Source organism: Mus pahari, chromosome X, assembly GCF_900095145.1.
Source record: "Mus pahari chromosome X, PAHARI_EIJ_v1.1, whole genome shotgun sequence".
NCBI lineage: Eukaryota > Metazoa > Chordata > Mammalia > Rodentia > Muridae > Mus > Mus pahari.
Window position 1 is genome coordinate 73,973,783 of NC_034613.1, and position 13,603 is coordinate 73,987,385.

Consider the following 13,603-nt stretch of genomic DNA (forward strand, 5'->3'; position numbering starts at 1 on the left):
CTTTTAAATTTGATACTGCAGAGTATACAGCATTGTATTTGCAATAAAATAATTAGAGATTTTTCTTTCAAAAAGTTGTTTAAAAATGTCTTCTGTCCAAATGCCACAAAATCCTACTTATTTCATTGGTAAGGGGATGCCATTTCAGGCTCATGAATAAATAGAGCTTCTCCAAGAATCTGCCACTGCATGGGCAGGTGCTAGATCTACTTATAATAAATAACTTCAGTAAAGTTTGAAGACTTCGCAAGAGTGGATGTTTAATGTTTACGCAGAGCACAAGCCTTGGAAACAAACAAACATCTGAGTCATTGTGATTGAATTTCTCATGCATTCTATAATATCAAAAACAAATGGAAGCATACATATGTAAGTTCAAAAACAATAACTTCAGTTAACAAACCAACAAATGACCAAATGTTACTATTGGCCATTCTCAAATATTTTTCTACAGATTTTTCAGTCTACAACATTGTTCCTGTATAAATGCCATGTTCTAATTTGTATTTCAAGTTAATACAAAGTTTGAACATTCAGCTTGATAAACAGAAACCAGGCACAGTCTACAAGAGTTATCCATCTACATTCTAATTCCAAGTTAATATTTTGCTTAAAAAAAACCCTTACAACTTTATCAACAACTTTTTTTTTTTTTTTTTGCAAAAAGACCTTTTCAGTCTTTATAGCAGAGGCTACCTATTATCTCACTAGCCAGTGGACTTGCCCGACTTGGCCTTTGAGTGTCCCTTGGCTTTGCCCTTAGTGCCAGTCTTGGCTGCAGCTTCAGCTTGGGCTTTCTCTTCCTCTTCAATCAAAGCCTGCTCATAACAAGATGAGTAAGCACTGGGCATGGTTTCACCGACCTTACATAAAAAGTCTATCACTTTCCTCTTGCTGGTTTCAGCATAGCCTCTTGGACCCCACAGAAACTCATAGCATGGAGGATCACTATCAGGAATCTGACGGTATTCTAGGTACTTTTCCTGCACTAGATCTTCAGTGATGAGCTTCCTGACATTCCCAAAGATGAGGTGTGGGACCCCATCATAGACTCCTAACATATTCAGGAAGTGCCAGACATCCTTCTCTAGGGCACGGTAACCATTTAAATAGATCACACTTAGGAGAGGGGTCAGAATGCCCCTATTAGGAATACCCAGACGACTGCTCCCACTTCCATCATCCTGGAAATCTAGCTTACTGACAAGAATGTAGGTTTGACCATGGGGCTGGACTTCTTTCAACTCAAGGCCAAAAACCATATCTAATCGATAGGAGGCTTTTTTGAAGATATCAGAGAACTGCTCCTTGAACCTTTTGTTGACAACTTGGAGCATTTCTCCCCTCCTTGCAGGCTCTTTAATTTTGTACTTGTAGAGCATGTACTCTACCAGCATTCCTGCTTTCCTTGATAGAAGATCCATCCGTTTGCCTCTGGAGGCAAGTAGGGCCCTACAAGAACTACTATTTTTTTCTTCTGGGCCTTTTGCACCTTTTCCAGACCTTTTACGGGCCATGCCTTTACCAGCAGAGGTGGTAGATACCCTGCCCTTTTGGAAGCCAGCAGGAGAGGTGCTTGCAACAGCATCTCCAAACTCATGATCAGAGCAGGCAGGTGACTCTCCTTTCTCTTCTGCCTTGGCGTGAGCATCTGTAAGCAGCTGGGCCTCTTCCTGGACCTGGCGGCGTTTCTCACGAGCACGGGCCTTACTCTTCTTTCCTCTGGGCATGATGGCTGTGGTCAGGAATAGAAAGCAGTAGTTTGGGTAAAAGAACAGGTGATCTTGTGACCTTGATCAGGAAAATAATATACCATAAGCACTTTTTGGAGATGCCAAACATCTTGACTTTCTCTAATATTTCTTTTCCCACAGTTTGAGATCACTGTTGTGAGAATGCACAGGGATTCTGTTCAAACCAGCTGCTATTAAATCTGACTTACTGAGGTATCTAAATACTCTTAGTTCTTTTCATATTCTACTCTCCTGGCTCTAGGAAAATACCTAGGGCCTGGATAAAATCTTCAGAGAGCTCAGTCTACTCAAATAACCGGGTACAGAGTGCTGAGAATTCTGTAACGCTCTATCTAAGACGCTCTGGTATCAACTTTTCTTCAGATTGCTTCTCTGGGCTCGCTGTTAAGCATAGAACTATTGCTCTCCTGTTTTTTAAAGGCCCTCCAATATCAGACAAAGAGTTTTACCTCTAGGGTCAATGAAATACATGCTGATGGACTGGGATGGTAGCTCAATCCATAATGAGCTTGCCTTGCAAACAGCAAACATAAGATCTTGAGTTTTAAACTTATAATCCATGTTTTAAAAGCAAAGCAAAGTGTGATGGATTGCACTTGTAATATCAGTGGTAGGGTGGAGACAGAAGGATCCCTGGGGCCCAGCAACCAGGAAAGCTACCCTACTTGCCAGAGGCAGGCCATGAAGAGAACACCATCTCAAACACACAGATAGCTCTGGAGCAAACGTACCTTACTTTGGCCTCTGGTTTCCACAAACATGAACTCATGCACTAGGACACACATATACATGTGCACGCAGACAAAACATATATTTCTTTTACAACACAAACATGGAAGTTGGGAAAATAAAAGCCCCAACTCTAATCTTTGTCCTCCTGGGCTGAAAATGCCCTGGGAACAGTGACTAGCTGGTCAGGCTTGTACATTCTGGTCATACTATAGGGCCTGGGCTTTAAGTGGCCCCACTATTTCTGGAAGTGAACCGCCATGTTCATATGTCTTCTCTGAAATTAGGAACTACATACCAAGGGTAAAGTGGGCCTCTATTGGGCCTAGGCTGTCCCTNTTCAGAGAGCACTCTCAGAGGAGCAGACAGGGCTTTCATGTTGCCAGCTCCTCATTCACAAGCACTTTAAATGTCCATGCTAGGCAACAGGTTGCAGTTTGCATTCAACCAGGGCATTAGCATCCCNCCCAGACATTTTAAACTGACACCTTTTCATTGTCTGCATTCATTTCACTAAGTCGTGACAACTGTTGTCCAATTCCACACATGGATCCTTGTAGTTAATCATCCTCTCTCCCACTTCCCTCTNCCATTGCTGTGTTTCCTCACTTCCTTTNCCCTCCTCCTGGTCAATTCCCCACTCTGCTCTAATTTCTAACAGGGCATGACAGTTTAGGAGAGAGGCTTTAACTCCTTCATGTACTTCCATACATTTAATAACCTGTGCTTTTCCCACCCTGGGAATTCAACCTAGGGCTCCAGGACTCCTACAGAAACTGCAGTGCCTAGCTGTACAACATATTTCCCCCCACTTTCTGATTTTAAAAGTTTTGGAGAATATAAAAGCCTCAGGCTATGGTTCCTTCTTACTTCCACTTGTTAGAGGGCTACCTTAAATCTCCAGGTACCTCCTTCATATGGCTTGCTCTGATTCCCAAATGCTGGGCTTAGCTACTCTAAGCATCACAGCATTTTAAGGCTCTCACTGATTTGCAAGCACTGGCCTTAGCTCCTCTCAACCTCCAAGTAACTCATCCTCATGGAACCCTCTGACTCCCGTGTGTTGGGCATGGCTACCCTAAGCTGCATAGTGCTTCTCACTGAAGGTTCCCTCTGAAGTTCAAGTGCAGGGACTGACTAAGCCTCACATTACATCCCCCTTATGGCTCCCAAGTGCTGGGCAGGGCTACCTGAAATTATGCCTTATTCAACACCTACTTGCTGGAAATGGCTGCACGAAACCTTATACTACTTTCCTATTATGGTTCCTTCTGACATCCAAGGACTGAGCTTGGCTACCCTAAGCTTCTCCTTATCTCCCCTGCCTTATGCCTCCCACTGACTGCCACATACTGACCATTGTTACCCTAAACCTTATAGTACCTCCCTCTTATGGCTTCCTGTGTCTCCTACATTATGGGCATAGGACACAAAGCACTCAATGTTCTCTCTGATTCCCAAGTGTAAGGCATGGCTACCCTTAAATTCATGATATCTCCTGCTTATCCCCTATTAAGGGCTGGAGATGGCTACTCTAAATTATCATTTGTCTGACCCCAACCTGCTGGCCATAGCTATTTCAGATCTTCTGGTATCTCATTCTTATGGGTCCCTCTGACTGCAACATGCTGGACCTGGCTTCCTTAAATGTCATGGCCCCTTCCTCTTATATCTCCCACTAAATGCCAAATGTGGGTGAGACCATCTTAAGCTTCATATTATCTCCTTATTAAGATTCTCTCTGACTCCCAAGTGCTAGGTACGGTTACCCTAAGTTTCATGGTATCTCCATCTTATCCTAGGTCTCCGAAGTGCTGGGCTCGGTGACATGAAATTATTCATTAAGCCTCTCCTTATATCCTAGCTTATGGCTCTCTGACTGCCACATACTGGGTGAGGTTACCACAAACCTCCTGGTTACCTCCCCTTAAGGCTCCCTCTGCATCCCACAAGCCTGGCATAGTGATTTTAAATCTCATAGTACCTCCCTATTAAGGTTTTGTCTGACTCCAAAGTAAGAGAAGGCATGTCTACCATAAATCTCATGATATCCTCAGTATGTTCTGACTCCCAAGGGAAAGGTTGGCCACTTAAAAATATTGTTCTTCTCAACCCCACGTGCTGAGAAGTGCTATGGAAAATCTCATAGTGCCTCCTTCTGACTTCCACTTGCTGGACTTGGCTACTTAGTCTCACAGCCTTTCCTTCTGAAGACTAGCTCTGACTCCCAAGTACTAGGCATGGGTATTCTGTATCTCAGGGTATCGCCAACTCATACTCTGACTCACAAGGGCTGGCCCTGGCTACTCCCTAATGCTTCCTTGGAACCCTACCGGCTGGGTATGTCTATTTTAAATCTCCTCTAACCTACCCCTTATGGTTATCTCCTAATCCCATATTCTGGTCTTGTATATCTTAAGCTTCATAGTACTTCCCTTTTCTGGCTCCCTTTTCTAACTACCCTCACTGTCATGGCACTTTCCCCTTATATCTCCTTCTGACTCCCTGTTGCTCAGCTTGTCTAATTTATGTCTTTCTTATGGTACCCTCTGACTCTCAAGCACTAAGGACTGCTACCCTAAGTCTCATGGTACCACCTGTTTATCCTCTGAATCCCAGAGCTGGGCATAGCTCCTCAAAGTTATGCTTCCTTGGATCCTTACCTGCTGGGCATGGCTATGCTAAATCTCATGATATCTCCCTCTGACTTTTGCTTACTGGGCTTGGCTAAATTAAGTCTCATGGTCTCTCCCTTTTAAGGTTCCCTCTGGCTCCCAAGTGCCATGGATGGGTAATCTAAGGTTCATGGTATCTCCTGCTTATTCTCTGACTACCAAGGACTGAGAGTAGCTACTTAAAATTACCATTTTCTGATCCCCACCTGCTGTGCATGGCTACTCTAAAGCTCCTCTTTCCTCCCTCTTATGCCTCCCTCCAACTCTCACATGCTGGAGCTGACTACCCTAAAAGTCATGGTCCCTTCCTCTTATATCTCCCTCTGAATGTCACATGTTGATTGTGGCCATCACAAGTCTCATAGTACCTCCCTGTATGTGCTAGGAATGGCTACCATTTACTTTATGGCATTAACAGTTTATCCTCTGACCCCTGAATGCTGGGCATAGTGACCTGAAATTAAGCTTCCTTGGACTCCTACCTGCTTGGCATTGCAGCCCTAAACCTCATGTTACCTCCATCTTATGGCTCATGTTTACCCTTTGAGTTCCATGAGCTAGGCCTGGCTACTCAAAGTAATACTTCTTTAAACACCTACCTGATGGGGCATGGCTATGCTAAACCTCATCTTAACTCACTCTGGAGCCCTTCTGTTTCCTGCTGGGCATGGCTATCTTAAGCCTCATAGTAACCCCCCCCCCTTATAGTTCCCTCTGACCTACCCAAAATTATACTTCCTTAGACGCGCACCTCCTGAGCATGGCTATGCTAAATCTCAAGGTCCATCCCTGTGACTCCCACTTACTCATCTTGTCTTATAGTCTCATAGTCCCTCCTTAAGTTTCTCTCCGAATCCCAAGTACTTGGCATGGCTACCTGAAATTGTGGGCTTTCTTGTACCCCTATCTGCTGTGAGAGGCTACCCTAAACCTCCTGGCACCTCCTTCTTACATCTCCCTTAGACACCCACATGCTGTGTGTGGCTATTTTAAACCTCATGGCACCTCCCTCTTATGGCTCCATCCAACTCGCTGGGTCTGGCTACTCTAAATGTCATGGTCCTGTCTGCTTCTATATCCCTCTGAATGTCACATGCTGGGTGTGCATATCTTAAGCTTCCTAGTACCTCTCCTTTCAAGGTTCCTTCTGACTACCATGTGCTAGGTATGGCTACCCTAAGTCTCATGGCATCTCCAGTTTACCCTCAGGTTCCCAAGTGCTGGGTCCTCTAACCCCTAACTGCTGGACATTGTAACTGTAAATGGCATGCTACCTCTCTCTTATGGCCCTGACTCCAAAGGCTTGGGCAATACTACATTAAGCCTTTCCTTATATACCTGCTTAAGGCTTCCTCTATCTGCCACATACTGGACATGGTTACACTAAACCTCATGGTACCTCCTTTTAAGGCTTCCACTGAATCCCAGGTTCTAGCCATGCTAACTTAAGCCTCATAGTAAGTCCCTCTTAAGGTTTCCTCTGACTACTATGTACAAGGCAAGGCTTCCCTAAGTTTCATGGTATCTCTTGCTTACCCTTTGATTCCCAAACACTGGGACTGGCTACCTGAAATTATGCTTCCTTGGATACTTACCTGTTGGGCAAGGCTACCCTGAATCTCCTGGTACGTCCCTCTATGGCTCTCTCTGGACACTATATTCTAAGCATGGCTATCTTAAGCCTAGTAGTTACCTTCCTCTAAGTTTCCCTCTGACTCCCAAATGCTAGGCATGCCTACCCTAAATATCAAGGCATCTACAATTTACCTTCTGACTCCTAAGTACGGGGCATAGCTACCTGAAATCATGCTTCCTTAGACCTCTACATGGTGGGCAAAGCTGCCCTAAAGTCATACCATCTCCCTCTTATGGATCTCTCTGACTGTCACATGCATGGTTAATCAAAGCCTCTTGGTACCTCCCTCTTAAGGCTCCCTCTGCATTCCACCTGCTGGGAGTGGCATTCTTAAGACTCATAGTACTTCCCATTTAAGGCTCCCCCTGACTCCTAAATACTAGGTATGGCTACCCCAAGTTTCATGGAGTCTCCTGGTTATACCCTGTCTCCAAAGCACTCAGCATGGCTACCTGAAATTATGCTCTCTTGGACCCCTACCTGCTGGGCTAGCCTACCCCAAATCTCTTCCTATGCCCCCCCTTATGGCTCCCTCTGAATTCAACCTGCTGGACATAGCTCCTTAAGCCACATAGTACCTCCCTCTCAAGGTTTCCTTCATCTCCCAAGTGCTAGGCATCGCTACCATAAATCTCATGAGATCTCTTGCTCATCCCCAGACTGCCAAGGGCTGCTCATGGTTGCTCGAAATTGCTGTTCGTCTGACCTCCACCTGCTGGGCATGATTACTCTAAACCTCCTGGTACCTCCAGGTTATGGCTCCCTTTGACTGCCATGTGCTTTGCCTGGCTACCCTAAGTGTCATGGTCCTTTGTTGTTGTTGTTTTTTTTTTTTCCAGACAGGGTTTCTCTGTGCAGCCCTGGCTGTCCTGGAACTCACTTTGTAGACCAGGCTGGCCTCGAACTCAGAAATCTGCCTGCCTCTGTCTCCCGGGTGCTGGGATTAAAGGCGTGTGCCACCATGCCTGGCTGGTACCTTCCTCTTATATCTCCTGAAACCCATTTTCTCAGTTTGGCCAGAATAAGTCTCTGTCTGCCTCTCTCTGAAAATATTAATGTTCATGTTTATTATCCTGGTCTAGTTAAAAATACATGAACAGTACCTTAGTCTAGTAAAAACTAAGTTACTTAAATTACACTATTTATACAGTTATAAGTTATAAGGTTGGTATTTTTTTTTACACTACAGATTTTGTCACCCCACCCCCTGCCATCCACCCCTGACTGTTCCACATCCCATACCTCCCTCTCACTCCCAAGCACCAGGGAGAGCTACCCTATCCTCTAATTCCCCAGAGCCTGGATCCCCAAACTGCTGGTCATGGCTGCCAAATCTCATGGTACATCCCTCTGACTCCCACTTGATAGGTATGGCTAATGTAAGTTTCATAGTCTCTGCCTATTAAGGTTCCTTCTGACTCCCAAAGGCTGGCAAAGGCTACTCTAAATTATCATTCATCTGACCCCCACCTGCTATGCATGGCTACTCTAAACCTGCTGGACCTTCCTCTTATGGCTACTTCTGACTCCCATATGCTGGACCTGGGTCCCCTAAATGCCATGGTTCCTTCCTCCCTTTTCTCCCTCTGAATGTCACGTGCTGGCATGGCTATCTAAAGCCTCATAGTACCTCCATTCTAAAGGTTCCCTCTGACTCCCAAGTGTTAGCTACCATAAGTCTCATGACATCTCCAGTTTAACCTCAGACTCCCAAGTGCTTGTTGCAACAATCTGAAATTATGCTTCCTTGGTCCTCCACCTGCTGGGTCTGGCTACCTTAAACCTCCTGGGACATCCTTCTGACTCTCAAGGGGTGGGAATGGCTACCCTAAAGATTTTGGTAGCTTCCTCTTCAGGCTCCTTTAGAATCCCACGGGCTGGTCGCAGCAGCCCTAAACGTTAGTGTACCTCTATGTATCCCTCCTACTCCTACTTGTTGGGCATGGCTACCCTAAACCTCCTGGTACCTTCTTCTTATGGCTACTCTGACTCCCATATGCTGGACCTGGGTCCCCTAAATGCCATGGTTCCTTCCTCCCTTTTCTCTCTCTGAATGTCACCCACTGGCATGGCTATCTAGAGCCTCATAGTACCTCCATTCTAAGGCTCCCTCTGACTCCCATATGCTGGGAGTGGCTACCCTGAACCCCCATGCCTCTTATGGACTCCTGAATCTCACGAACTGGGTGTAGTTAAATCTCAAGGTACCTCTTCTTTTTTTTTTTCTGGTTGTCTTCTTTTTTTTAACTTATTTTATTAGATATTTTCTTCATTTACATTTCAAATGCTATCCCGAATGTCCCCTATACCCTCCCCCTGCCCTACTCCCCTAACCACCCACTCCCACTTCTTGGCCCTGGCGTTCCTCTGTATGGGGCATATAAAGTTTACAAGACCAAAGGGCTCTTCTTAAGGCTCACTTCCACTCCCACCTGCTAGGCGTGGTTCTTTTTAATGTTTTTTCTTTTATTGGATATTTTCTTTATTTACGTTTCAAATATTATCCCCTTTCTAGGTGTCCCCTCTGGAAACCCCCTATCCCATCCCTCCCTTCCCCTACTTCTATGAGGGTGCTCACCCACACACACCTACCTTCCAGCCCTGGCATTCCCCTACACTGGGGCATCGAACTCCCTCAGGCCCAACCAGTCTTAAGCCTCATAGTACCTCACTAAGGTTCCCTGACTCCCAAGTCCCTAACCCTCATGGTATCTCCTACTTATCCTCTGACTCCAGAGGGCTGGGCATGGCTCCCTGAAATTATGCTTCTGCGGACTTTCACCCGCTGTGTGTCACAGCTAACCTGAACCTCCTGGTACCTCTGTCTGACTCTCAAGTGCTGGGTTGGCTACCCTAAACTTCCTGGTTCTTCCCTCTTCCCTAGTGCTCTGTGCGGCTACTTTAAACCTCAGGGTTCCTCCCTCTGTATCCTCCCACTCCCACGGGCTGGGGGTGGCTACCCTAAACCTCAGGGTTCCTCCCTCTGTATCTTCCCACTCCCACGGGCTGGGCGTGGCTGCCCTCAACCTCAAAGTATCTTCTCTTTTAAGTCTCTCTGAGACCTCCCACCACCCTGTGTTGGACCTCGCAAAGCCCGTGCCTTTCAGGGCTTTTTGGAGTTTATTTTTCTCAAATGGAGGTTGCAAGAGCTATCTCAGGCTTTTAGAAACAGAAAGAGAACCAGCAGGGGTCAGTTCTCTTGTGCCATCCACACATGCTTTAAGAACCCAACTCACATTTTGGATTTAGTGGCGAATCCTTTTCTAATTTACCTCATTGATAAGAGCTGTTTTGAAAACACTTTGTAAAGTTTACACTTATTTTTTTTTAAAAAAAAATCCTCTCTATTTTACAAGTGTTTTAGCTCCTTTGGCTGTGCACAATGCCGGGGGCATTTTAGAGTCCGGTGGCACTAAAGACCAGTACAGACTTGGACTTGTTTCAAGGTTCTCTTACCATTTAGAACCCACAGCTTTGCTTTAACTGTGATCTAGGAAGCCACGACCTTCAGAATCACGGTTACTTTCTAAGAGCAGGCCCTCCCAAAAACTTGCCACCCTGTAAGTCAGCCTGAGCTTTTCCACCACAAATGCACCTTCCTCGGTTATTCCAGGGGTGCGCCCTCTTCAGTACACCTTCAGGGTCCTTACCTTGGCCGCAGAACTTTTCTGGTACTGGTCAGCAGCAACTTGAGAGCAGCAAACAGGGCAGGCTTCTGTGGCACGGGCACTAAGACCCAGTTACTCCCCACCTCACAGGAAGCAAGGATAAACCACATCCGGTCAGAGGCAGGCTCTGATGATTGACAGCAAGGCCATACTGCTATGGCCCTCCACTCCTGTAGAGGCAGTATGCCAGAGTGTAATTTCCTTCCTATACTTCCCGAAGACACCCAGTCTTCCCCAACTCCAACACTTCGCTCACTCTGCTATTCACAGGGAATGCCCCAGTCTCAGAAGTACTCCCTGTAACTCATGCTCCATCCAAAATGCCATACGCCCATACCCTCAGTATCACCTGACCCCCTCTGCGCTGGACACATACTTGGCATATCCTGTCCAAGCTTGTATGCAAATCTTTAACTTGGAGCTTAATTTTCAGCTTTCAGGTACACTTTTGAGCTTTCCAAGAACTCCTCTCCAGCATGGAGAAAGGATCTGCAAGAAGTAAAGATTACAATGTCACAACTACTAGTCCAGTGGTTCACAACCTTCCTACTGCTGTGAACCCCTCACCTTAATGCACTTTCTCATGTTGTATTTACCCCAATCATAAAATTATTTTGTCTCTACTTCTTAGCTGTAAAGTTTGTAACTGTTAAGAATCTTAGCTTAAGCATCTGCAGGATATCTGATATGCAATCCCCATGAAAAGGTTGTTTGATTCCCCACACTGGGGTCGCGACCCACGGGATGAGAAACACTGGTCTAGTACCTCGCAACAGGGAACAGTGATCTTGGGCTCCTGCCTTGTATGCACCCCAGTCCGCCAGCTACAGAGGTAGCCCTCCCTTGCCTCTCAGTCCTTTGACTGGGAGTCAAGATGCAAAGATTGGCAGCTTTGTCCTGGGCCTCAGAGTGTTCTTCTCTGACTGGACTCTCAGAGCCAAGAAATACCTGTTTGAGGACCAGTCTAAATAGTAAGCCACGACTTCTTGAGACCTGGAGGAAATGATCTAGACAAACTTCACATGGTGCACAAAGCTTGAGTGTCTGGGGTCTGATAGCAGAGACAGGGTTCTGAGTCCAGTCTCTGTCTCTGTCTCTGTCTCTGTCTCTGTCTCTGTCTCTGTCTCTGTCTCTCTCTCTCTCTCTCTCTCTCTTAGTTTTTTTGAGACAAGTTTTCTCTGTATCACCATGGCTGTCCTGAAACTCAGTCTGTAGACCAGGCTGGCCTTGAACTCAGAAATCTGCCTGCCTCTGCCTCCCAAGTGCTGGGATTAAAGGCATTCTCCACCACGCCTGGCTCACTTTCTCTTAGTAGACACTTCCTTGCATTCCACAGAGTGTCTCTTAGCTTGACTTTGGCTTTGAATATGAACTTGCCTTGCATAACCGGGGTCCCACCCCTTAAAACCTATTAGACTGCTTGCTGTGACACTGCAGAGAGAGATGAGGTGCAACCCAAACTCTGTCTGCTGGATCAGCGGCTTGGCTTCTGGGTGGCTGGCACCTTGTCTTCTATTGGTCCTGGGCCATGTGCTTCTAACATAGAATTCCCTCCTCTCAATAGCTGAAGTGGAAGTCCAGTCATGCCTATAAGGACCCATTGCCCATCCCTCACATTTCCAGCCAGAAAGGTGGTTGAGGGTTTTGAGGAAGCACTATTTTTGCAACTGGTCCTCCTGTGGTCATTCCTGGTTTCTTCTCTCCTTTGTACCCATTAAATCCAAGCCTCCTGGCTCTTACAGGGCATGGTCTCTCACTCCCAGCATCCTTCAGGAATAAAATCAGTGTAGGCTTATCCTCGCATCTCAGATAAACCTAATAGCAGCTGTCAGTTCATAAACTCTTTGCTCTTCGTGTATCTTGGTCTTCTTGTGGGACACCCAACAGTGGGCATGGGGGCTGCCTCAGGCTCTTTTGACTGCTTTTGGGACCCTTTTTCTTCCTAGGGGGTTGTTTTTTTCCAGCCTTCATACTAGAGGAGGCAGCTAGTATTACTGGACCTTGGTATGTCACATCACATTTGGTTGCTATACATGGGAAACCTGACTTTTACTGAAAGGATATGGACGAGCGGTGGATTTGGGTACATGGAAGGAAGAATGGCCTGGGAGTGGAGGAAGGACGGGTAAGTGGTCAGGATGTAATATATGAGAAATAATAAACTTTTTATATTTTTATTAATCATTTTTATTCATTTGCATTTCAATTGATATCCTTTCCTGTTTACCCCTCCACACACCCCTACCTCCTCCCCTTTCTCCTCTTCCCCTTTGCCTCTATGAGGGTGCTCCTGCACCCATTCACCCACTCCAGCCTCACCCCTCTAAACTAATCTACCTATTCACTGGGCATCAAGCCTCCCTCCATTTCCATTGATATCAGGTACTGCAGAAAATAATACACTTTTCAAAAGAGGAAAAATAAATAGATATTCACATGTATTTATATTAATCATGTATATAGTATATATTATTCCAGTCCCATGTTTATGGTTTAAAATAACTATCACTTTATCATTCAAAAAACCCTCATTACCTCAGCCCTGGTGTGCTATTTACTCATACTGCTTCCTTCCTTGAAAATTCATGGTGAGCGGATATTCTCAGTAATAAATCATGTAAGGGTAACGCTTTTCTGCCATGTCTTAAAACTTTCCTAGAAAGTATACTTTCACTGCTAACTTCTATGGTCTGTCACAGAGTAGGATTTCCTGTCAGGAAACAGACAACACAGGCAAGGATTCAAACTTCCGAGGTGATCTGCAAACCACCTATGTTGTAAATGCTTGTGCACATAATAAAACACCCTATAGGCAGAGTAACTTATTTCTACTAAGCCAGAGGAATGGAAAGTTCAGGTAAAGCAAATCTTGCATAATAAGTTCAATGCCAGAGTCATCTGAGATCGCCTGGTCTAGACCAAACCCTCTTGTATTGTTTGGGTTTGGGTAGATGTCTTAATGTAGCTACAGTGTGTGTATATTTTCAGTAATAATTCACGCAAAGATAATATTTTTCGCATATTTTAAAAACATAAGTAAATGCACACCATAAAAAAAGGGTTCAAAATTAGTAGGCGGTGTGCAAATCACCCTTTTTTATTATTTATATGCAAATATAGGTATAACACTTGATAGGATAA

At 45.3% G+C, this 13,603-nt stretch overlaps 1 protein-coding gene across 1 annotated transcript; it reads right to left on the bottom strand.

Moving 5' to 3' along the window:
• Positions 1-707: 707 nt before the first annotated feature.
• On the bottom strand, positions 708-10,537 carry LOC110314379 (melanoma-associated antigen B4-like). The gene is made up of 2 exons (XM_021188775.1): positions 10,445-10,537; positions 708-1,791 (listed from the first exon to the last, which is right to left on the bottom strand). Exon 2 carries the CDS (start codon positions 1,728-1,730, stop codon positions 708-710), a length of 1,023 nt encoding a protein of 340 aa, XP_021044434.1. The 5' UTR covers positions 1,731-1,791; positions 10,445-10,537.
• Positions 10,538-13,603: the final 3,066 nt, after the last annotated feature.

What these genes read in the sequence shown, in the direction of transcription:
- LOC110314379 (XM_021188775.1), bottom strand. Translation starts at nt 1,730, where the DNA reads ATGCCCAGAGGAAAGAAGAGTAAGGCCCGTGCTCGTGAGAAACGCCGC.